General features: G+C 36.9%; 5 protein-coding genes across 15 annotated transcripts; 2 read left to right on the top strand and 3 right to left on the bottom strand.

Moving 5' to 3' along the window:
• Positions 1–551: 551 nt before the first annotated feature.
• On the bottom strand, positions 552–6500 carry LOC107272039 (collagen alpha-1(I) chain). 9 transcript variants are annotated; one of them, XM_025089317.1, is made up of 13 exons: positions 6351–6500; positions 3843–4073; positions 3366–3422; positions 2817–3185; positions 2241–2303; positions 2115–2168; positions 1989–2042; positions 1863–1916; positions 1737–1790; positions 1611–1664; positions 1485–1538; positions 1349–1411; positions 561–856 (listed from the first exon to the last, which is right to left on the bottom strand). In XM_025089317.1, exons 1-13 carry the CDS (start codon positions 6409–6411, stop codon positions 621–623), a joined length of 1404 nt encoding a protein of 467 aa, XP_024945085.1. In that variant the 5' UTR covers positions 6412–6500; the 3' UTR covers positions 561–620. The 9 variants fall into 9 exon arrangements, with proteins under 9 accessions (XP_015604225.1, XP_015604231.1, XP_024945085.1 ...); XM_015748744.2 differs by lacking the exon at positions 3366–3422 and having other exon boundaries at positions 2817–3008; positions 3078–3185; positions 3786–4073; XM_015748743.2 differs by lacking the exon at positions 3366–3422 and having other exon boundaries at positions 2817–3008; positions 3078–3149; positions 3750–4073.
• Positions 6501–6712: 212 nt separating this feature from the next.
• LOC107272056 (MATH and LRR domain-containing protein PFE0570w) lies at positions 6713–11725 on the bottom strand. The gene is made up of 7 exons (XM_015748776.2): positions 9766–11725; positions 8428–9702; positions 7754–7806; positions 7432–7677; positions 7282–7374; positions 7064–7198; positions 6713–7001 (listed from the first exon to the last, which is right to left on the bottom strand). Exons 1-7 carry the CDS (start codon positions 11621–11623, stop codon positions 6813–6815), a joined length of 3849 nt encoding a protein of 1282 aa, XP_015604262.1. The 5' UTR covers positions 11624–11725; the 3' UTR covers positions 6713–6812.
• Positions 11726–12010: 285 nt separating this feature from the next.
• Positions 12011–14749, bottom strand: LOC107272037 (transmembrane protease serine 9). The gene is made up of 10 exons (XM_015748737.2): positions 14684–14749; positions 14460–14521; positions 14306–14400; positions 14000–14243; positions 13798–13944; positions 13477–13665; positions 13069–13159; positions 12551–12960; positions 12317–12460; positions 12011–12239 (listed from the first exon to the last, which is right to left on the bottom strand). Exons 1-10 carry the CDS (start codon positions 14739–14741, stop codon positions 12087–12089), a joined length of 1593 nt encoding a protein of 530 aa, XP_015604223.1. The 5' UTR covers positions 14742–14749; the 3' UTR covers positions 12011–12086.
• A 1337-nt stretch (positions 14750–16086) lies between these two features.
• LOC107272053 lies at positions 16087–19379 on the top strand. 2 transcript variants are annotated; one of them, XM_015748770.2, is made up of 12 exons: positions 16087–16270; positions 16364–16671; positions 16760–16857; positions 16933–17016; positions 17151–17450; positions 17514–17620; positions 17688–17858; positions 17959–18197; positions 18273–18487; positions 18580–18836; positions 18937–19012; positions 19102–19379. In XM_015748770.2, exons 2-12 carry the CDS (start codon positions 16491–16493, stop codon positions 19288–19290), a joined length of 1917 nt encoding a protein of 638 aa, XP_015604256.1. In that variant the 5' UTR covers positions 16087–16270; positions 16364–16490; the 3' UTR covers positions 19291–19379. The 2 variants fall into 2 exon arrangements, with proteins under 2 accessions (XP_015604256.1, XP_015604253.1); XM_015748767.2 differs by having other exon boundaries at positions 16088–16270; positions 17148–17450.
• LOC107272054 lies at positions 19106–21831 on the top strand. 2 transcript variants are annotated; one of them, XM_015748773.2, is made up of 7 exons: positions 19106–19879; positions 19910–20167; positions 20231–20476; positions 20557–20712; positions 20785–20994; positions 21071–21228; positions 21315–21831. In XM_015748773.2, exons 1-7 carry the CDS (start codon positions 19559–19561, stop codon positions 21484–21486), a joined length of 1521 nt encoding a protein of 506 aa, XP_015604259.1. In that variant the 5' UTR covers positions 19106–19558; the 3' UTR covers positions 21487–21831. The 2 variants fall into 2 exon arrangements, with proteins under 2 accessions (XP_015604259.1, XP_015604258.1); XM_015748772.2 differs by having other exon boundaries at positions 19106–20167.
• The last annotated feature ends 25 nt before the right edge of the window (positions 21832–21856 follow it).

Here is a 21856-nt window from a genome sequence, read left to right on the forward strand (position 1 = left end):
GCCTCGTGTCTAGCCTTTTCCTTTCTTTTTTACAAGAATAAATTACAGGATATGATAATTACAAGACATAACAGTAAAAATTCATAAATCATTCAAAAATGCATTGTGGATGACGTAGATGAACATAATCATCTACAAGTTCATTTACTTTCTGCCTAATGTCATGTAATCAATGATTTATCTACGTTCCAAAATTCCTTAGGTATCACATGTTATCTCTTTTTTCTTTTTTCCCTCTCATATTTTGATAATGCAGTAAAACATAAAAGACATCGGAACAACAATTCTTTGACATTTCCTTTATTTCGTATTTCAATGACAGCCACCCTGGTACAAAAGTTCATCATGAAATTCCAGAGCCTATCGAGGTTCCATCATCTATGCCTGAGCTGCTCCAAGAAGAGAGACCTAGTCCAGGTGCTGGAGTTGTCGATGCTAATTTTTACTAGGGATATCTTTTCCATTTTACCTTAACGTTACGCATAGAAAAAGCTCATTATGGGATATATACCTGATCGGGTAGGTATTGAAGTGAAAAGAAAAATACATAGTTCATTTCGTATCAGTACATTTTTATTTTTCACCAGTGCGTCCCTACTCATTCACAAAGTCGTCTTAGATTATTCGTCTTTGACAAACGGCGTACATTCGATATTCAGTGGTATGAAGGAATATATGTTACACGGTAGCTTCTCGTCGAATACGTTTCTCAGTAGACTGTCGATGAACTGATAAAAGACTTTGGTGATCGGCGATAAGAGGGAAGTTATACTACCCACGATACCGCTAGTCGTTTCCTGATTTTCGTCTACCACCGGTATAATAGGACCGACGGGGGCAAGAGTGGACATTTGTTCTGAAACGATGGAAAGATTTTTTTTTACAATTAATTCATTTTGGACTTGTTAATTGGCTTAGAGGATTTTTTTAGTTCAAAAATATATTTTGAACAATTGACATATCGTACGAACGTGGATGACGGTGATTTGCAAACGCAGGTGGAATCCGAGATAAGGGATCGGTGGTGAATTTTAATTTTAAGGGTTTTTGAATATTGACAGATACTTATTTGGGAATGGGATATTAATTTGGGAGACGATCATTGGTTCGTCATAGAGTCCGAAGTGTTTGAATGACGGAAACAATGAAGAGCGACAATTGAAAAAATTTAGCTGAAAACTGAATAATGATAATAACAATAAATTTTTGTCAGCAGACAGGGAAGCGTCTGGTGCAACGCCAGCTTTCAATTGCTGCTACCTGCGGTAATGGTGAAGTAAAATTTGGTTATTGTTAACGATTATATGTTAAGAATCGTTTATTATTAAAAAGTAAAGAAAAATATTACCTGGTGTTCCCGTAGGAATTGAAGCGGGGTTGTCATTTGAACCGGGAAATTCCGAAGCATTGGCTAAAAAAAGAAATATTATTTTAAGAATATATGTTAAGAATCGTTTATTAGTAAAAAATTAAAAAAATATTACCTGGCATTCCCATAGGATTTGGAGGCGGGAACCCATTTAAACCGGAAGGATCGGCTAAAAAAGAAAAATTATTTTAAGAATATATGTTAAGAATCGTTTATTAGTAAAAAATTAAAAAAATATTACCTGGCATTCCCATAGGATTTGGAGGCGGGAACCCATTTAAACCGGAAGGATCGGCTAAAAAAGAAAAATTATTTTAAGAATATATGTTAAGAATCGTTTATTAGTAAAAAATTAAAAAAATATTACCTGGCATTCCCATAGGATTTGGAGGCGGGAACCCATTTAAACCGGAAGGATCGGCTAAAAAAGAAAAATTATTTTAAGAATATATGTTAAGAATCGTTTATTAGTAAAAAATTAAAAAAATATTACCTGGCATTCCCATAGGATTTGGAGGCGGGAACCCATTTAAACCGGAAGGATCGGCTAAAAAAGAAAAATTATTTTAAGAATATATGTTAAGAATCGTTTATTAGTAAAAAATTAAAAAAATATTACCTGGCATTCCCATAGGATTTGGAGGCGGGAACCCATTTAAACCGGAAGGATCGGCTAAAAAAGAAAAATTATTTTAAGAATATATGTTAAGAATCGTTTATTAGTAAAAAATTAAAAAAATATTACCTGGCATTCCCATAGGATTTGGAGGCGGGAACCCATTTAAACCGGAAGGATCGGCTAAAAAAGAAAAATTATTTTAAGAATATATGTTAAGAATCGTTTATTAGTAAAAAATTAAAATAATATTACCTGGCATTCCTATAGGATTTGGAGCCGGGATACCATTTACACCGGGCAATTGCAAAGGATCGGCTAGAAAAGAAAAATTATTCTTGACCGGAGAACTTTCTTGAAAGGACAGTAAGAGGTAGAAATTTTCGTGAAGAGCATTTGGAGAGTGTGTTAAAATATTGAGTATAGTAACAAGTAGTAATGAGATCAAGAGTTTTTTTTAAAGTGAATAAATTGGGAAGAAAGAAACTTTTGTAGAAAAGAAATGGAGCGAAGAGTGCTCGAGGTTTATCTTGAAATATGCAGGCGAGACGAAGAGTCGATATTTAACAAATTTGAGAAAAAAAAGAGAATTTTCATTAGCGAATCATCCTCATCCAAGAACGAAATACCAGAATCCTTTTTCAACTTGAAGGCACCGTCTTTGTCTAGACTGGAACTTGATTTTTTTGTTGTTCATTTCCATCGCATGTTTCAATTTTTTTTTTCGAATAAGTTTATCTCAATTTGTTCGTAATTCATTTCTTGAGGGCTTAGGTTCTTTTAGATTTTAAGTATTGAACTGATTTTCTCTTGTACTTGATGCATCATTACCAGACTCTGAGGTTTTGCCATCGGATACTGGGGAACTTAATTCTGTTCCGTTGGATTCACCATCCAATTTGGATGTTGCACCGTCTGAGAGTGCTTCAAGATTGGAGTCTGCTGCGCCTGCTGAGAGTGCTCCAGGATTTAAATCTGCTGCACCTGCTGAGAGTGCTTCAAAATTTGAATCTGCTGCACCTGCTGAGAGTGCTTCAGGATTTGAATCTATTCCACCTGCTGAGAGTGCTCCAGGATTTGTATCTGCTGTACCTTCTTGGAGTGCTTCAGAATTTGAATCTGCTGCACCTGCTGAGAGTGCTTCAGAATTTAAATCTGCTGCACCTGGTGTGAGTGCTCCAGGATCCGAATCTGCTGCACCTTCTGAGAGTGAGGCTGGATTTGAGAGAGAGAGAGTTGGAGTGAAAAAAAAAAAAAAAAAAAAAAAAAAAAAAAATTGGAGTGCTTCAGAATTTGAATCTGCTGCACCTGCTGAGAGTGCTTCAGAATTTAAATCTGCTGCACCTGGTGTGAGTGCTCCAGGATCCGAATCTGCTGCACCTTCTGAGAGTGGTTCAGGATTTGAATCTGCTGCCCCTGCTGAGAGTGCTCCAGGATAACCTTCTGAGAGTGCTTCAGGATTTAAATCTGCTGCACCTGCTGTGAGTGCTCCAGGATCCGAATCTGTTGAACCTTCTGAGAGTGCTTCAGGATTTAAATCTGCTGCACCTGCTGTGAGTGCTCCAGGATCCGAATCTGTTGAACCTTCTGAGAGTGCTTCAGGATTTAAATCTGCTGCACCTGCTGTGAGTGCTCCAGGATCCGAATCTGTTGAACCTTCTGAGAGTGCTTCAGGATTTAAATCTGCTGCACCTGCTGTGAGTGCTCCAGGATCCGAATCTGCTGCAACTGCTGTGAGTGCTTCAGGATTTAAATCTGCTGCACCTGCTGTGAGTGCTCCAGGATCCGAATCTGTTGAACCTTCTGAGAGTGCTTCAGGATTTAAATCTGCTGCACCTGCTGTGAGTGCTCCAGGATCCGAATCTGCTGCACCTTCTGAGAGTGCTCCAGGATTTGTATCTGCTGCACCTTCTGGGAGTGCTTCAGGATCTGAGAGTGCTCTAGTTTTAAAGGGTTCCTGGTTTGTTCCTTCATCTCTTGGAACACCATCCGTCACGTCAGAAACTTCTGCAGTTTGTTTAAAATTTAGTAGCAGATTTGGACTCTCAGATACACTAAACATGTTATCTTCTTTTGAACTTCCATCTCCTGAAAACGACCAGTTCCCATTTTTCGCACATATTTATCATCGGTAGTCAAGATCCATAATGAACTTTGCACTATTCGCATCACTAGAAGATACAGTGATAGTAACAATGGAAATAGGGATCATAGTAATAGTGGTTGACGGAGTAGTAGTACAAGTAGTAGCAGCAGAAGTAGCAGTTGCAGAAGTAGAGGCTCGAGACTTTTCCAAAAAATTTTATTATAATTATTTTTGACATTGAATCATTTTTTAAAATTTTCTTTGATTTCGTGTCAAGTTAATGGAATTTTTTTTCGAAGCACTGTTACTGTCTCAAACCCTTTTCACTAAGCATAAGCGACAGGATTTAGGGACGAAACACTCTTTTGTGTAATCTGATCGACTTCTCGAGAGATCATCCATATCTGGAATCAATACGACATGCCGTAAAATTCTTCAAAATTTCGAGGAAACCAGTAATAAATCGACCGAGCGTAACCTACCTCCATATTATCTGCTGTGACGTGATTTTTCGAATCACGGTCCCAAGGCGGCTCCGGTTACCGATACAGATAACGTTCTCGATTTTTGGTTCCCTTCGGGTCGCCACCCTGCTCAGAAGCTACGCTCTCGGGTTGATTCGTATAGTTACGTCAAGGCTCTCGTAAGATTTCGTTATGGTTTAGTTGAGGTCGAGGTGCTCGAATCTGCCGTGGGGAGATAGTCTCGATGTACCGAGTTGCCCGGCAGAGGAGACGACCCGACGGAGACGTCTCCACGGACCGGCAGAAGCCCGGGTGAAATACCGGCGCCCCGCTGGAGATGGGCAAAGGGCTGTAGAGCGGGCGGAGGAAGTTTTGATACGGTTAAGGGCAGGAGAGGAACCTCCTGCCCGAAGTTAAGATGTGGTGCCCAGCTGTCGCCCGATGCCCTGGGGAAGCGGCCGTGGAGGATCTCCAAAAGTTACGTACCGATTCGTTAAGGAACGCTCTCGATTTGGTTTAAAGGGACGACTCGAAGGAGATAGAAGAGTTATCGGTTAAAAGGCTCTCGACCAATCAGAATGATTAGTTCCCGAATTTGGCATTTGGCTATGGTCAAAGCAGTCTGTCTCGGGGCACCGACCGAGGTGTCACGGGCTGGCTCGTGCTTCCCTGCTATCTGTTGATAGTTTTTCTTGCCGTGTTTCGCTACGGTATAGCAAGTTCTCGATTCGTACAGTTCTCGCGTTGTTCTCGCGATATCTAGGCAATTCTATGAATTCCTGTGAGTGTTCCGAAGGTGTAGTGTTGTGCCTTAGTGCAGTGTCCACCAGGGTGTCCTTTGGATGCAGTTCTCGGCCTCCACGGATTAGCTGCACCAGCTCCGGTGAGTCTCCCAATTTATTAATTGGTGAAGGGATTTCGATAGATAGTTAAGATTCGCTCTCTGTCGCTCGCGCTACTTGCCGGACTCTTACTCCGACCCTCTCTACTTCAACCTAGCAGCCTGAGCGGCCGCGCATTTCCGTAGCCGTCCGCTCCCGTTCGTGCTTCCAGTTGCGTTTCTCGATTTTACGCCTCCCCAAAAATCGACAGGATCCGTCAAGCTATCGCCTCGTCCGATAGGTTCCGTCAGAGCTCTCGTTTTGGTGGAGTTGGGCCTGTTCCACCTCAACTCCCAGTCTATACCGGCTCGTTAGTTCCCGGTGAAAAAAAGAATTAGCTGGCGCCCGCCTGGCTTGCGGATGCCCAAACGTAGGTCGGTTCTCGAAGATAGTTCGTTCTCGGATGTTTTGCTATCGGTGTCGGGTCAAGGAAAAGAATTACGTTACACTGCATATCCCTAATTGTTTTCAAAATTCGATGCTTATCTAAACAGAAATTTGTGGGTCAATGAATTTAAAAGTTCACGTAGAAATGTTAAACATTTTCATGTCACAGGCCTGAAAAAGTCTTAACAAGTTAAATGCATTTAAACACTTTTTATTAATACAATAGAAATACTACACGACTCTTCGCCTCTACGAAATGAAAGCACAAAAAGAAATATCGCAGAACGAAGAGAAAAGAAAATCTGAAAATATACGATATGATCGACAGTAATAAAAAATAACATTTTGACGAATGACGACATTCGGAAATGAAATGAAGAAGGAAAGAAAGATAAAAGAGAGGATTTTGGAAATATTTTTGGAAAAGCTTAAAAAATCAAAAGTGTAGAACGGGTAAATATTTTTGTTTATTTTAAGTTACGCGTGAAAGCAGGAGTGAGGGATGCACTTGTCACGCTATTTTTGGAAATTTTAAAAAAATACTTACCCGCCGCCCGTGAGGCGATCAAAAATACCGCGAACAACGTGACCGCCAAAATCCGCGACATTTTTTCAAAATTTTTTATCTCACTATATATTTTCTACTTTCTTTTCTTTTTCGCGCGAACGCTGAGCTGTCCAGTACGAAATCAGCCTTGCGCGTTTCATTTATATTGACTGTTGCGAACCTCGACCCTGATGCGTTATCCCTTCCCATTTTTTTTAAATTTTCCTTACGTGTACTCGATGAATTATGTAAACGCACACTAGAAGATAAAGAAAAAAGGCTGCGTTAACGTCGACGTCGATTTTACGGAAAATATACATTTTTTAAGATAGGAAATATCCCATTTCGAATGAAAGACGAAAAAGTGAAGAATTCTGTTTTTATTTTAATATATTATTAACAATGACTTTTTATAGTACATTGTCATGTATGCTTATTGTTATTCATTTATCTATGTCTCTCTTAGCCTTTCTTTGGTTGGAATTTATAAGGATGCTCCAAGAGTCGTTTACTCGAGTTTATCATATTTTCTATCCAAGGAAGATACGTCCTGACCCTCATGAAAACTTCGTAATTTTCATCTGGATAGAATTTTGATTGCACCCCAATCAATTCTTTGTCTTCATTCAAGAGAATTCCCCCGTAGTCACCCTGAAACGTGAAAATATTTTTTTAACGAATTTTCGTTAAATTTCCAAATTTTTATAAAATACCCTAAAAGTTCCAGTTATGTCCAATCCAGCTATGCTCATGTATATGGTTCCTGCATTTTCCTTTGTTTTGTCAGAGTACCTGGATACAGGCAGTTTTTGCTGAATTTTCGTAACATTTTTTGCAAATCGGTTCCACTGAAAATACAAATTCACACTGTCTTTTTGAACATTACAAAGATGGTGTAATAACATTTTTGAAATAAAATCATAGTTCTCACCATCAGTTCACCCCAACCCACGGAATAGAAATCATTAAATATTATGTCATTTTTAGGAAATGACACTTGGTCCGTGTCGATTTCGTATTTTAACTAAAAATATTAAAATTAAACATTTTTTTTATTAAAAATTCAAATTTTGATATCTACCCTCAATAGAGCCAAATCATTCATTCTCGTGTGTCTGTTGTAATTTTCGTGCTCCATCACCAAGGCCACAGGTACTGGTTTCTCTTCGTCGTCACAAAGGTCATTAGAACGTTGTACCACCAACTCAAAATTGTCACGATTGTTTAAACAATGTGCCGCCGATAATATGAACCTTGTACCAACAACGACTCCATTGCAAATGTGCGACAAATTTTTGGTTACAATATTTTGATACTGGATTGATACCTAAAAAAAAAAAAATCAAAAATGGAATATACATTTTTTGAGTTACTTAATAGAACGTGCATTTTTTTTTACCAACCACAAACGGATATTCGGTGGGTTCCGTTCCGAAAGTTGTTGTTACTTCATAATCTAAATAAAATTGAAAAATTTATTCAAACTCAAAATTCTTACTCATTCTTATATACTGCTAATAGCATATGAACTATATTCCGACAAAAATACTTGATATGAAAAGAATACTAAGATATATGGAAGGTCGGAAAAAGACTAATGGTCATTATTACGTATTGATAACAGGCTATCGCGAATCAATGATAGTAAAAAAAAGATATCAATACGATTGAATGAATTTACTATTAGGAAATTCATAGTATAATAATTGAAAAATCCAAGTGTAATATGAATTATTGTAAAAAATAGTAGTGGGTTATCATTATTCAAAATTTTATCATTGTTCCTTGATACTTTTCTTTTTCATAGTAGTTTTCTTTATCATAGTAGCACTAAAAAGCGACACTAGCGCATCTTTATCAATTTCCTTATTTTAGTTCCTATTATTGTCTTTCGTTATCATTATTAATAACCATAGCACACGTTACGTGAACTCTCGAAGATTATGAACGGAAGTGCTTATCAATGATAATTTTATCGTTTTACGGTAGATTCCTTAAGGTTTACGCATCAGGATTATTATTTAAATATCCAAAAATTTTCTATAAATTTATTTAATAATTGTTTTTAATCACTTACCCGGATTGCATGTAATCGGACCCGGAGAAATTGGCCACGTTTTCTTTTCGTCATCATGAACATTCTTAGCTTCCCCACTCTCTTCTTCCGAACACTCATCCATTCCTTTTTTATTACTTGTCGTGCACGGCTGTTTACCATGAGCTTCAAAATTCACATCAATTGGTTTCAAATAATCTGGAGCGGCCAACCTGATGCTGCTTGTATTGATGAATCTTATGAAATCTGGTTCACTAACTAATTGTTTAATTCTTAATCTTTTTTTCATAGATCTTGATTCACCTTCCATACCGTATGGCTTGTATATGAGATTGTTTCTCCTGAACGGTGTGATTTGATCATTATCCAAAAGTCGTCTTGAATCTTGTGAATTCGGCGGATTTATCGGTAAGGGCGCGTTATTAGTTTCCATGAAGCCTTCTGTGTCATCGACTGGTACTGATGACTTCGATTCATGATTTGACTCTTGAAATTTGTCGTCTTTCAAATTTGAGTCCATACTCAGGTCACTTTCGATCGAGCCATACAGGCCAAAGTCATCGTCCGTCGGTTTGTCTCGTGCTATTAATTTACGTTTTGATTGAGTTTCCTTCCCTTCCTTGTTTTTCTTCGCGATAGGACCCATCGAAAGCAGTGGCGTGTTCTTATAAGTGATGAAATCATCCATCAGATCATTTTCGTTGATCTTGACCGGAATTGCCATATTTTTATTTAAATGATCTTCATTTAATGCATCTTCCATCACGCTGTTGGTCATCGGGAAGTATTCTGTTTTGACTCTATCATTGTTGAAGTCTGGTGCTTGATGATCTTGTTCGGGGATATTTACCTTGATCTTCAATTTAACTTCCTTCGTATCGTCTGGTTTGAATTTTGATGGGTCATTTTTGTTTGCCTTGCGATGATTTTTTTTTGATACTTTCGTTTTGAGTCCAATTTTTGAAACTTTCTTCCGATCCTTCTCATCCTTGTGTGTCCGTTTTTTTTTAATTTTGAATTTGTTTCTTGAGTTTATGCTTTCGAAATTTTTTTGTATCCTTTCTGACACAGTCAAATTCGAACTGCTTGGATTTTCTCTCGCTGATTCAGTTTTGTCGATTTCTCTTTTGAAGATTACCATATCCGTCGTTTTTGGAATATTCTTTAGATTTAATGAACTTGTATGATTTTCGTGCAAAGTACTGTCGCTAAAATCATCTTGCTCTTCCGCTTTGGTAAGAAGCTCTTCTTGGAAATAATAATCATGTACATGATCTTTGAGATTTAACGAACGTTCTAAGAGAAGGGGGGAAAAATTTGAAAATTATTTTTTTATTAAATAAATTATAATTTACATACCATCAATGTATCTGTTCCTAATTGAATCCTTTGTCGGGGAAGGAACTTTATTTGAAATTTTCTTTTTTCGAGATTTTTGTTCGTTAGAATTTCTGATTTTGGATACCTCCTCTTTGTCATTGCCAAGTTTTGAGTGATTTTTGGAAAATTTCTTGGAGCTAATAGTCGAATCTTTTTTATTTTCCTTCAGTGGTAATCGATAGTAGTCTTCTCGCTTTATACGATGATCAAGAAAAAATCGCACGCTTTTTAAAACTTTTTCCAAATCGTCCTTCGCGTACAATTTTGTGGGTACTATGGAATTTTCTACGACGACACGACTTTCATGAAAAATTTCACCCGCAGGTAAATTTTCGAAATTTTCACGGTCAAAATAATAAGGATCATCCACGGGAATTCCTCTACGTTCCTTTTTTGAAGACAATTGAAAATTTGAGTCTAGATCCTTGCGGTATATTTCTCGTAATACAGGATATTGGTTAGGCTGCCCAGGTTCGAAGGAAAATGTTTGAAATTTTGTACGATTTTCCAAAATTGATTTTGCATTAACGCCATTTTTGGATTCCCATGAAGTTTCGAATTGCTGTGATACGGAATTGCTTGTTGGAATATTTATTTCTGAATTTTCCATATTATTCCTCGTTGTAGGAATTTCAGATTCCGCAAAATCCCTTAAACTTTGTTTACCAAATTTCAAATTTTCGTAATCCACCGTATCCTGTTCGTCAAATTTCGGATACTGACTGTTATTCAAACTTGGATAATCCGTAGGACTTCGAACTGTGAGATTAGCAACTTGTGAATCGTCTGCAACGATTTTTTCAAAATTTCGTTTTTCGAAATTTATTCCATCTTGTATATCGGTATTTTCGTTTTGCATATTCCTCATATTGGGTATGCGAGAACCTAAATTTTCAAAACCTTTTCCTTTTCTCATGCCGGTGATTTTGTATTTAAAAATATCAGGATTTCGTCTACCTGTATTTAGGACATTTGGATTTTCTGACTTTTTCATATCTTGCACATTAAAATTAGAATTTTGATAATTTACAACATTCCTTCCTTTATCGTTGTCACTTTTCAGGAGATCCGATTGTCCGTGACTCAACATTTGGTTTTTTTTGATTATCACTCCTGGCTGACGATACGATGAAACTATCGACTTACTACGATACTCGTCAGTGATGGAATCCTTTTTAAAATCATTAATCGAATTCACATTGTGATTCGGTAAAATGAGCCATTCGGAATGTCTCGTATGAGCATTTGAACCTCTTTCATCGTTACGCTTATATTTCGGTTTTTCATTCAAAAATGTCTTTTTCCTTTGAGATTCCATCCGCGCACTCAAATTCCTCAATCTTTCAGCAGTCAATTTCAAAATCGTGTCAACGTCAATGGTTCGCTTTAAATCGTTATGAACGTTCTCTTCCACGTGATCATGATTAATGACTTCTTTGATATTTTTATTTTTATTCAAGTCCTTAAATGAATTTTCTTTTTGATCTTGGTTACGATTCCCCTTTAAATGATCCTGATGACTTAGTGTCTTCAAATCATTGTTCCTACTCATCGTACGTCTCAAAAGAAATTGATTTACTTTTGGATAATTTTTAAAAGAATTTTCAGTTCCGTTAAACTTCAATCTGTCATCAACGATACTGACTCTTTCGGAATTCTCATAAAACTTTTTCAAGTTTATATTTTTTTCTCTCGTGAAATTCAGACCATTCATAGGCACTGTTCCACCAGCATAATTTCGACGAATCATTCCCACGGAGTCAGTGAAATCCCGCGGATACCGTTTTCCAAAAACGATACAGAAAAATGTCGCAAAGACTAGCAGTACGTGTTTCATCTTCGAACCGTCACACTTTCACTTAGATTTTTTTCAAAATTGAAAAAAAAATCACCTTCAACACAAAGCGTCGACTGAGCGCTCAGCAAGGAACTTCCGCTATGAAATCAAATGCTCCCGCCGTTACTAAATTTACGATCACAGATTAATTGCTTAACGAGTAAATGAGTTTCGTAATTAGCCCAGCATTATGACTGTTTTGACACAATGTTTGTCTTTTGGTCACGGTCATTGTTACAATTGTTACTCGATTTAAAACGTCCCGAAGATATTTTGTTCAAAAAAAAAAAAAAAAAAAAAAAATTCCTTAAAAAGCACAAATAGTCAAAATCCAAAATTCAACCGTTCTACTTCCACAAGGAAAATTCAAGAAAAGCAAAAAATAAATAATGCCCTCATATACTCTTTATTCTCTTTTATTTTCCAAAGAAGCAGAAAACAGTGTAAACCCCTCTCAGGATTTTCAATTATCAACATCGGCGATTCGTTCCTTGATCCAATCAACATAAAGAGAAACTCTGACAAAGGCATCCGGCAATCCATTCGCGCAGGGATTCACCCAGGAAGCGATGCCATGATGCTCACCACCGCATACCAACGGACTTCCGGAATCGCCCTAAAAAAATATATAAATATTTTCCACTGTCCCCTGTAAGAAATTTTTTTTTTCAAAAGTCATATCAATTTACGTACACTGCAAATTCCTTCGCCACGTCGAGAAAGTGCACAAAGATGATTGTCTCTAATATTGAAACCCCATATGAGCCGACAGTTACTAACTGACAGAGTATTCTGGACCAAAGTCTGTACTTCTCCTGGCAGCCCCAAAGAGGGATACTGGTGGAAAAAAAATATTTTTCAAAAAAAATATTTTTCAAAAAAAATATTCCTCACCCTGTACTGTACGTTTAATAAAATTATACTCACGTGCGCGCGTCCCCATCCGGCCATTACGCAAGGCTCGCTACCGGGGACAGTTCTCGTTGGCAGCGGCAACACCTGAGTGACAGCATTCAGGGTGACAGGTGCTGCCAGTTTGACAACGGCAACATCGTCAAGCCAATAATTTGACTGGCCAACGTAATCGGCATGAACGCGTATGTCTGCCACCCCATGAGTTTCACCACCTTTGGCATTCGAAATACTTCCGGTCACAACGAATAAGTCGTTGGGCGTCATACCGTTGACGCAATGCGTCGCGGTGACGACGTGCTGCCTCGTCACCAGATTTCCACCGCAGAAATGCGACGACGTCGAGCTACGTCGCAGCGACACCAGATATGGAAATTGACCCGAGACTCCTGGACTGCCATTGACAATTCTGGATAGCGAATTGCCTGAAAAATTGTGACTATGTTAACTCTTAGCCACATGACAAGCCCATGGGAGCTGCGTAAAGCAATAGCCAACTGCGAAGAAATTTGAATTTTGATTAACCGTCTTACCGTGGCTGCCTGTCAGGGCAATTGCGAATAATATGAAGACGGCTGCCGTGTACATCGCGATAGACTGAACTTTGCTAAGAGAATTCAGCTCCTTTTATCGTATAATTTCGTAATCAATCACTTTTTAAAACTCGTGGAAAGTCATTAGACAAGATAACATTAACAATAATATATTATACGGTTGAACGGATGATCGGTTGAAAACACGAAAATTATTTTACAAAATCGTAACGACCGATGGTCGTTAATATTTTTAAAATAAATAACAGTGCATAAAATCAAATTTTTGGAACATTTTGCGGAAACTCAACGACTCGTTCTTATTTTTGGAAATATTTTTATTGCACAAAAAACATAAAACCCAGCGGGGGCCAGTCTTCCCCAAAATAATGTTACATAGAATTAAAGCAAGTAAGCGGGATCGTCCTTCTCGTCGAAGGTATCGCTCGAAAAAAGATCGTTCGTATTTTCAATCAGCCAATCACGGAAGTGATAAACTCTGGCAAAAACATCGGGTAGTCCATTGGCACAAGGATTTCCCCAGGACACAACCCCAGCAAGATGACCATTGCAAACGAGAGGACCACCAGAGTCACCCTAAAGTCAAAAATCGGTAATAATTTTTTTTTTACCATCATATATGCAAAATATAATTTTCAAATATCCTGCATAATGATTTTTCAATTTGACAATGACGATCGTCATTGATATTAAAAAAATTTTTTTTACCGAACACACGGCGATTCCGACCGAATTCAAGGCGCACAAGGAACCGTTAACGATACTCGAAGGCGACCAGTAACTCATGCATTCCTGAATCGTCATAGTGTTCAAGTTCGCTTTTTGTAGGTCACCAGGTAGTCCCAAAGAGGGAAACTAAAATGAAAATCGTTATGAAAAATGTATCAATTGTAGGATCTATGTAACTCACGTGGGCTCGACCCCAACCGGAAACTATACACTCCTCTACTCCAGTATTCGAAATGGCTATTGGTATTGGCTGCTCGGTCGCACCAAAAATAATTGGTGTTCGCAATTTGAGAACGGCTATGTCATTCATCCAAAATGGTAATGAATATTGTGGATGAACCCTAATGTCTTCCAAGTAGCTGACACGACCACCACCGGTGTTCGACGTGTGACCGGTTACTACGAACATCGCGCTTGGCAGGGTGCTGTGAAATAAGATGAAAAATAATTTAAAAAAAATTTTTTTTTTTTTAAATCATTTATTTACTTGTTAACACAGTGCGCTGCTGTGACCACGTGATATTGGGTCACTATACTTCCGCCACACGTGTGCGAGGATGACGATACCCATCGTAGGGAAACCTAAACAAAATTTTGATTTTTTCATAATTAGTTATATTTTATAGAAATTTTATTCTCACCATATACGGAAATTCACCGTTGGCTGCTGTCTGGCCATTGACAATGCGACTTGGGACGGCATCTACGAATTGAATGAATTTTTGTTTACAGTAAAATTCAAAAATCGTGGTAATATGTAATATTTTTAAAAAATTTTTCTTTGAATTTTCGCTTAAATCTAAATTGTGCAGGTTTTGAATTTTTATTAGGTAATTGTTATTGTTTCAATTGATTCACTTCTGACCTACTTGAAGTGCGGCAAGTGCCACTAAAACGGGGAGGTATACCTTCTCAAGGGACATGATGAATACTTATTTGAATAATTTGGAAAAAAACGTTCGTTTATAGCTTCAGCTTTTAATCTTATCAATAATCATCAATCTTCATTTAAAATCTTCGAATTAAAGATTGTCTGTTGATAAGACATATTTTCTCTAACCTAACCTAGATTTTGTGATTCGTAATGACCTGCTTCCTTGATGAAGAAAATGCGCTCGCTCTAATCGATCAATTGATCAAGTCATATCGATTACACGTATTAGTTAATTTTCAAAAAATGAAGTCATCTCTTAATAAAATATTTCCCAAAAAATTGTTAAACTAAATTATAAATCAATATTCGATTTGTCAACGTGTGCTTTGACTATAGCAAAGTCTACACACAACTGACGATTACTGGGCCATCCACCTTAACGATCTACATACTCATTTTGTAATCTAAGACAGATAAATTAATTTCTCATGATAACTGTGATAAGGGTTTGTCAATCGACGCGATTGATCATCGGGAAAATGCCCCATTAAAGAAATACGACTAATTTAGGGACAATAATAATTTTATTAATAATTTTAGCCGGGAAGGCAATTCCGTAAAATATCATCCGGCAATTCACCAAGAAATGAAAATTCGATGCTCGAATTATGCGAAAATCAATAGAATTTAAAATTTTTGCAAATCCTACTTCAAAACCAACAATGACAATTCCCCCGTCATTAATACCCAGATTTAATATTTACCTTTGCATGAAATCCTCTTCTCTCTTTTCTATCAGATTTTATCTTTCTAAGATACCAATAATAGATAATCTTGGAATTCAGGTAACAGATTTTCAGTCTGATTTTATCTCCCGCTCCCTATCGTAATCCCATCTATGTTATTTGAGAATTATCAATAATTCGAGATCAGTCATGATAGTCATGCTCGATAACGATTATCGATAATACTGAATATTTTCGAAAAATTTCTAATACTACAAGAGTAAACAATTTTATAATAATTTTGTAATCATAATAAGCATCGTATCAGGGCAAATCGAAATTACCCACGACAATTCACTTATTTCATTAATAAAATATTAATCGACTTCCAGCACGAGATCGAACAGTATCATTCTATATATATATATATTTTTTTTTTCCAATACCTTATCCATCTAATCTTATTCGTGACATATTAACTTACGAGTTCGTGACTCGCGGCTGTTCGATAATTTACGTGCGAATACAGCCTGAATCAACGGCTGAATAAATTCCGTAGTTGAATTGCATTAGAGACCAAATCGATCGTCCACCCACGGCCAATTACGTGAATCATACAATTTTTATTTATAAAACAAACCTTCGTGGTTTTCTAGGTTATTCGCGTTATCAAGATTCGTTCAGTGACATACCAGAACGAATATTTATTTCGAATTCAAAATCGGCGCTCGAGCCGAGTGAAAAGTTTCCTTGTCAATTTTCTAATTACAACTTATCAGAAACAGTGAAGCCAATTCTCATCACGAATGATGATTCTTTTGTTGTGATTCAAACACAACTTAGCAACTATCAGGTGCGGTTGCATGATCGTTTAAAATATCTCAAACAATGATCAAATTAGCAGCAGCTGGTTGTACACTTATAAACTGTTTGTTCGTTGTTCCAGTCACAAGTGACAATTGTAAACTTAACAGTTTTTCACCACTTGCCAATTGTTCGTCCAGCTGCGGCGTTACTTCGAGGAAAATTGGTTGAAAAATTGTATTAATTTGTTCAACTGTTGCGCAATCACAATGAAATTGGATAAACTTTTTAAAATTGTGCTCACTTTTGTTTTTGCTATTGTCATTACCAATTGCCATCTGATACAACCACTCTCCGTTTACGTACACGTAGTGCGATACGTTCACGACTTCTTCAACAATACTTGTATTATTTTTCTGCATGCCAGCGATAACCCCAGCGAGACGCAAGGTAGCTCCGACATTTTGTGGATGAATTTTAATAATTGCAAAAGAAAATTAATTTCGCGAATGACTCAACAGATGATTTTATGTAACAGATTTGAAAATTGGTTTGGATCTGAAAAAATTACAATTCCAATTTTCCGGAAGTGGAATACGCATGGCCATTATGTCCGTGAATGTTTTCGTCGCTGAGGTAAATAAGTGCCACGACGAGTAACGTGATAAAAGTGAATTCAAAAAATTAATAAAAAAAAATGCTATCTTTCAGATTGGAGTTGCGTATTATCATATAAAACGGCCGCTTTTCGTATTGCTTAACGACAGCGACGAGCTTCGGCAGGGATTTGCAGATGTAAATATATAAAAGAAATTTTGTAATTTTTTATTATTTATTTTTTGACGCAACAAACGGTTATGACTGTTGCTCGATAAATTTTTATTTTTTATTTTTTACTTAATTATTTTCTAACCCGCTATAAATAGCAGGTTGCAGGATGGATCGACATGTCTTATCCAACGTGGCTGATATTTTTCGGCAACGGGACGAAGATCGAAACATATTTTGACACTCTGTATATTCCGTTCGACTGCGAATTTATGGTCGCTCAAACGCAAAACGATATCACGGAAATAACCGAAGTCTATCGGGTGGACCGAAATTCATCACTATTGACCAGTAACTTTGGATTCATCAGTTTGACCGAAGATACAGATATCAAGCGGAAAGGTTTATACGACAGACGAAATAATCTTCATGGAAAGTACCTGAGGGTCGGCGTCACTCATGTAAGATATAATAAATATTAATTAATTATATATTTTTAATTAATCAAATTAATCATTAATTAGAATCCATCGATTTCCGAACTGATCAAAGACGACGATCAGAATGTAATTAGCGTCGAGGGATACTTCGGTGTTCTTTCGGAATTATTGCAGCAAAGAATGAATTGCACGTGAGTTTATTTATTTTTCAAATTTCGACACTCGCTCGATCCTCAAAATTGTTCTTTTAACGTGCAGAATGACTTTTTACGAAATCGACGAGTGGGATTTTGTGTTAGAAACTGGAAAATCCGCGGGCGTCATGTCTTTGTTGGGTAACAAAACTTTGGATTTGGCACTGGGACCAATTGCCATTACCGAAAAGAGATTGGAAGTTGCCGAATTTACAATACCACTTTTCGTAACACGGTAAGATTTTGGAATTTTTCGAAAAAACCAACTAGTCGCTAAAATTGATTGATGACTTAAAAAAAAAGTAAAATAAATATTTTTAACAATTTTATGTCAGCTATACCACTTACATAAAAAGACCATTGGAAAGTGTCGTGAAGTGGGAAGGATACATGGCGCCGTTTAAAGCAGGAATATGGACCGCTATTGCTCTGATTATATTAATTTCAAGTGGCATGATATCGTGCGCAAAATCATTGTCAAAAATGTGGTCGTCCCATGTCAATGACCTCGAACACTCCCCGTCAAAGTTCAACCACATTTTGTTACTCGTATTTGGTGCTTTCTGCAATCAAGGTAACAGAGACACCCAGCCTTACACGACAACAACAAAGACAAAGATCCAGCTGTCAAAGTGCAATACAATTTCAGGAATACAACCGTCGTTGTTGGATCCTGTAAGAATAATTCATCTGATCGTTCACTTGACAGCTGTCGTTGTTGTGGCAGCTTACTCGGCCGCTCTGATAAGTTTCCTTGCTGTCAAAACAATATCAATGCCATTTACAACGATGGCTGGCTTACTCGAGGACAACACTTATGATTTTGCTGTTGTTGCCAACTCCTCCGAATTCTATTTCTGCAGTGTACGTAAATGACCATTTCAATTTCCCAGTTGCGCAACAACCTTTGTACGTCTTTGGTAATGTATTAATTCGTTCCTTTTGTTTCCGCAAAGACAACCTTAGATTTCGTAGTGAAGTCGATTTACGAGAAGAAACTACGAGACAATTCTAATTTACCCACGAGCTACGAAGACGGTTTAAAGAGACTTTGCAAGGAGGAAAAATATGCGTTTATGTTGCCGGAACATCAGTATCAGATTTTCAAAAGTAAACTCGATTGCATTATCGAACCTTTGGATTCGACGATGCAAGCATCCATAGGAATGCCAGTTTCCATGAGAAGTCCTTATCGCGGTGTCATCAATAGCGTGTGAGTGTGACTTTTAATTATAAAATAGAAAAATTAGTAACAGTAAATATTTTAATAACTTACTTTTTAATTAAATTAATATTGATTTTTTTGTTATCAGCTTACTCATTATTAAAAATGGCGGCATCTTACAAAGAGTTTTAAACGCGAGATTTTACAACGTAAAGGGGATATCGGTAAGAATTTTTTGAAAAAATATTAAAACGGTATGACATGATTTTTTAAAATTTCAATTTATTTTTTTTTTTTTTTAATATATTTACAGCATCGCGATTCGTGGGTGTCTGTCGAAATTGGGGATGTGGTAGTGTTAAATGTTATTTTGCTATTGGGAATTATTCTCGGACTTCTCATACTTTACGTGGAAAGATCGTTTCCTCCGAAAACAAACGACCGGACGATAAATATCGCGAAAGTTATAAAAACGAAAGCAGCCAGAGCGAAAGAATTTTGAAATAAAATATAAAGTTACCGTGTCCCGTACGCCCATCAATATATTATCCCTCGCTGTCGGTTTATTAAGTTTTCTTCAAGTTGGTAAGATTGAAAAAGTGTAAACAAAACTTTGAACCTTGGTACCGCTTAATTCATCCTATCAGTCGTCTTGAACGTTAATCAGTAATTTAGGGAATGTCGAACTGAACGCTTCGTTCTTTAATTGTCAAAGCTATTCGGTTTATGAAATTTAAGAAATTCCTAAAACTATTAGTGTAGCGTTAAACATGGCTTCGTCGAGAAAAGACTTTACCGTGTGGGAAGACGAAAACAAAGAAAATTTAGTGCCCGAAAAACGTAAAATATTAAAACGAAGTGCAAGTGTAAGTGACAGTTTGTCAATGTACAAATCGGAGAGCACAAGAAGTTGCGTAAATGTAGAAAAGAAGATAAGTGGAGTATGCGCAGTGATTAATGAAAATAATAATAATAACAATAATAATAATGTCAGAGTACGTCATCATTCGTTAACTTCGAAGCAGCCAAAGAGAGGCGTTGAAAATGTCAAATTTATGGAAAAAAGGCTCCTTTGGAGTTACGACTGCAAAACGGACGTCGAGTCACGGCGATTTACGAACGAGAAATGTATTTTCGCGGGGAACGAAGAGAATGAAAATGCCAATAAAAGTCGTTCGAGTGCCTCAACCTCGAAATTCGAAGCTCAGACGAAAATTGATAAAGGAAAATTGAAGTTGAACGTGAAATCAAGCTCGTTGGGATCGACTGGCCGCGACAACAATTGGAGGAAAATTTATCACCCGCGAATACTTACCATTCAGCAAAACGAGGGCTCCATAACGCCAGTTGACCTTTCGATTCCCCCTTTCTTAGAAAAGGTCAGAGAAATACGTTAAAAGCTCTTCTCGTGGTTCAGATTGAGGATTTTTTTGAAATTTCAGGTGAAGGAATTGCATAAGCGGAACACGAAGGACGTTTCCGTAGAAGTTTCAACGGACAAATTGCAGCTGGATGCTAATACCAAATCAGCTGTTTCGAAAATTTCGTGCGATCTCGACGAGGCTGACAAATATATCGAGATGCAATTTGAACGTGAAAAATCACGAGGAATCGCGAAGTATTTGCGGAATCCTTTTGTCGTTTCGCGAAAAAGAGAAATTATTGTTGATTTTTTAATGCGAGTCAACGTGAGCAAGTTTTTATAATTCAATTATTTACCGAATGACAGGAAATATGTCTGTTTATTCACGAGAATATTCTTTCGCAGACCTATCGAGGAGACCCGCCCTTCATTTTATATCAAACTGTCAAGATATTGGATGCTGCTTTCAACGCGATGAAACCTGACGTCGAGGATTTACAAGTAATTGCTTTGGCTGCAATGTGGATAAGCATTAAACGCGACAATGTAAATATTCCTACTGTAAGTGAAACAATGTTCAGTTTGGGATAGAGTGGGTTATGTTCGAATAATAATTAAAAAATTGAATTACAGGCAACAAGTATGATAGCATTTGGCGGTGATGAATTCAAAGAAAAAGGAAACATTTTAATAAAATTTGAATGCAGAATTCTCCAGGCTTTGAACTTTGACATATCTTATCCAGATATATCATCAGTTTTAGCACATTTTATATTTAAACATTATGGAACGTCCAATGACGAACCACGAGTCGATATTACGTATGATTGCGGCAACTTTTTTGTGAGCAAGTCAAAAATGTAGATTTTTGTATGCTTATGAAAATAACGTAAAACAGTATATTTATACAAATTTTCAGATCGACATTGCCATATTTGATGTATGTTTGTGCACTGGATCCGCAATCCTGCTGGCAGGTGTGGCAGCCATTCTTGCTCTTTTTCTTGTAGAAAATCCTAATGAGTTTTTGCCGAAATATTTTCAAAATCAATTCTCCCGTCTACCGTATGCAGATAAGTAAGCTTTTAATTGAGACATTGAAAGGTATAATTTAATGCTGAATACCTCTGAATACAATAAATTTTTTGTTACTTTTTTCTCAGATTTCTATACGGAGAAGCTGTCTTTGTCAGAGAAACTCTGATTGAACGAGCTTTTAAATGGCGAGACGAATATAATACGGGCTCAAGTACGTTTAAGAAATACGCTAATAAGAGATATAGGAAAATTAAAGAGTTCCTCTTAGAAAATGTCAACAGGTTGAAGTATTACTGAATGGCCGCAATTACTAATTTTCAAATAGCCGTTTTCATTTCTTTTTACTACATTGCATGACACTATTACTGATTTTACACAAGTTTTGTATCTAGCGAAATCGCCCTCTATGTGATAAAGAGGGAATTTTTACAACTCTCGATAACAACAATCATTCTCGTTGCTTAATAGGCAGATACGGCGAACACAGATAACGCTGTATAAAAAAAAAAAACAAACGTTTAAAATTGTAGAAACAATCTATCCTAGCAATGTTGAGATTTTTTTTTGGATTTTAACAATTTTAACAATTTGTTCGCAACTGTATGAAAAATTTGAGGTCTAATATAATCTAGCGGAAAGTAAGACGCGTAAGTTGTCTTTTTTGAAA

The sequence above is a fragment of the Cephus cinctus genome, unplaced genomic scaffold (assembly GCF_000341935.2).
Source record: "Cephus cinctus unplaced genomic scaffold, Ccin1 Ccin1_scaffold1101, whole genome shotgun sequence".
Taxonomy (NCBI): domain Eukaryota; kingdom Metazoa; phylum Arthropoda; class Insecta; order Hymenoptera; family Cephidae; genus Cephus; species Cephus cinctus.

Excerpts from the sequence above, each read along its gene's own strand:
- LOC107272039 (XM_015748739.2), bottom strand. The coding sequence starts at position 6,411 with ATGTCGCGGATTTTGGCGGTCACGTTGTTCGCGGTATTTTTGATCGCC. Across the intron at positions 4,074-6,350 it reads GATCGCCTCACGGGCGGCGG|GAGATGGAAGTTCAAAAGAA; the intron begins GTAAGTATTTTT and ends GGTCGTTTTCAG. Across the intron at positions 1,665-1,736 it reads AAATCCTATGGGAATGCCAG|CCGATCCTTCCGGTTTAAAT; the intron begins GTAATATTTTTT and ends TTTCTTTTTTAG.
- LOC107272056 (XM_015748776.2), bottom strand. The coding sequence starts at position 11,623 with ATGAAACACGTACTGCTAGTCTTTGCGACATTTTTCTGTATCGTTTTT. Across the intron at positions 9,703-9,765 it reads TAGGAACAGATACATTGATG|AACGTTCGTTAAATCTCAAA; the intron begins GTATGTAAATTA and ends CCCTTCTCTTAG. Across the intron at positions 7,375-7,431 it reads ATGATTTGGCTCTATTGAGG|TTAAAATACGAAATCGACAC; the intron begins GTAGATATCAAA and ends TAATATTTTTAG.
- LOC107272037 (XM_015748737.2), bottom strand. The coding sequence starts at position 14,741 with ATGTCCCTTGAGAAGGTATACCTCCCCGTTTTAGTGGCACTTGCCGCA. Across the intron at positions 12,461-12,550 it reads CCGGATGGGGACGCGCGCAC|TATCCCTCTTTGGGGCTGCC; the intron begins GTGAGTATAATT and ends TTTTTCCACCAG. Across the intron at positions 12,240-12,316 it reads GTGGCGAAGGAATTTGCAGT|GGCGATTCCGGAAGTCCGTT; the intron begins GTACGTAAATTG and ends ATATTTTTTTAG.
- LOC107272053 (XM_015748767.2), top strand. The coding sequence starts at position 16,491 with ATGAAATTGGATAAACTTTTTAAAATTGTGCTCACTTTTGTTTTTGCT. Across the intron at positions 17,621-17,687 it reads CAGCAAAGAATGAATTGCAC|AATGACTTTTTACGAAATCG; the intron begins GTGAGTTTATTT and ends TTTAACGTGCAG. Across the intron at positions 18,488-18,579 it reads CCGAATTCTATTTCTGCAGT|ACAACCTTAGATTTCGTAGT; the intron begins GTACGTAAATGA and ends GTTTCCGCAAAG.
- LOC107272054 (XM_015748772.2), top strand. The coding sequence starts at position 19,559 with ATGGCTTCGTCGAGAAAAGACTTTACCGTGTGGGAAGACGAAAACAAA. Across the intron at positions 20,995-21,070 it reads ATGATTGCGGCAACTTTTTT|ATCGACATTGCCATATTTGA; the intron begins GTGAGCAAGTCA and ends ACAAATTTTCAG. Across the intron at positions 21,229-21,314 it reads CGTCTACCGTATGCAGATAA|ATTTCTATACGGAGAAGCTG; the intron begins GTAAGCTTTTAA and ends CTTTTTTCTCAG.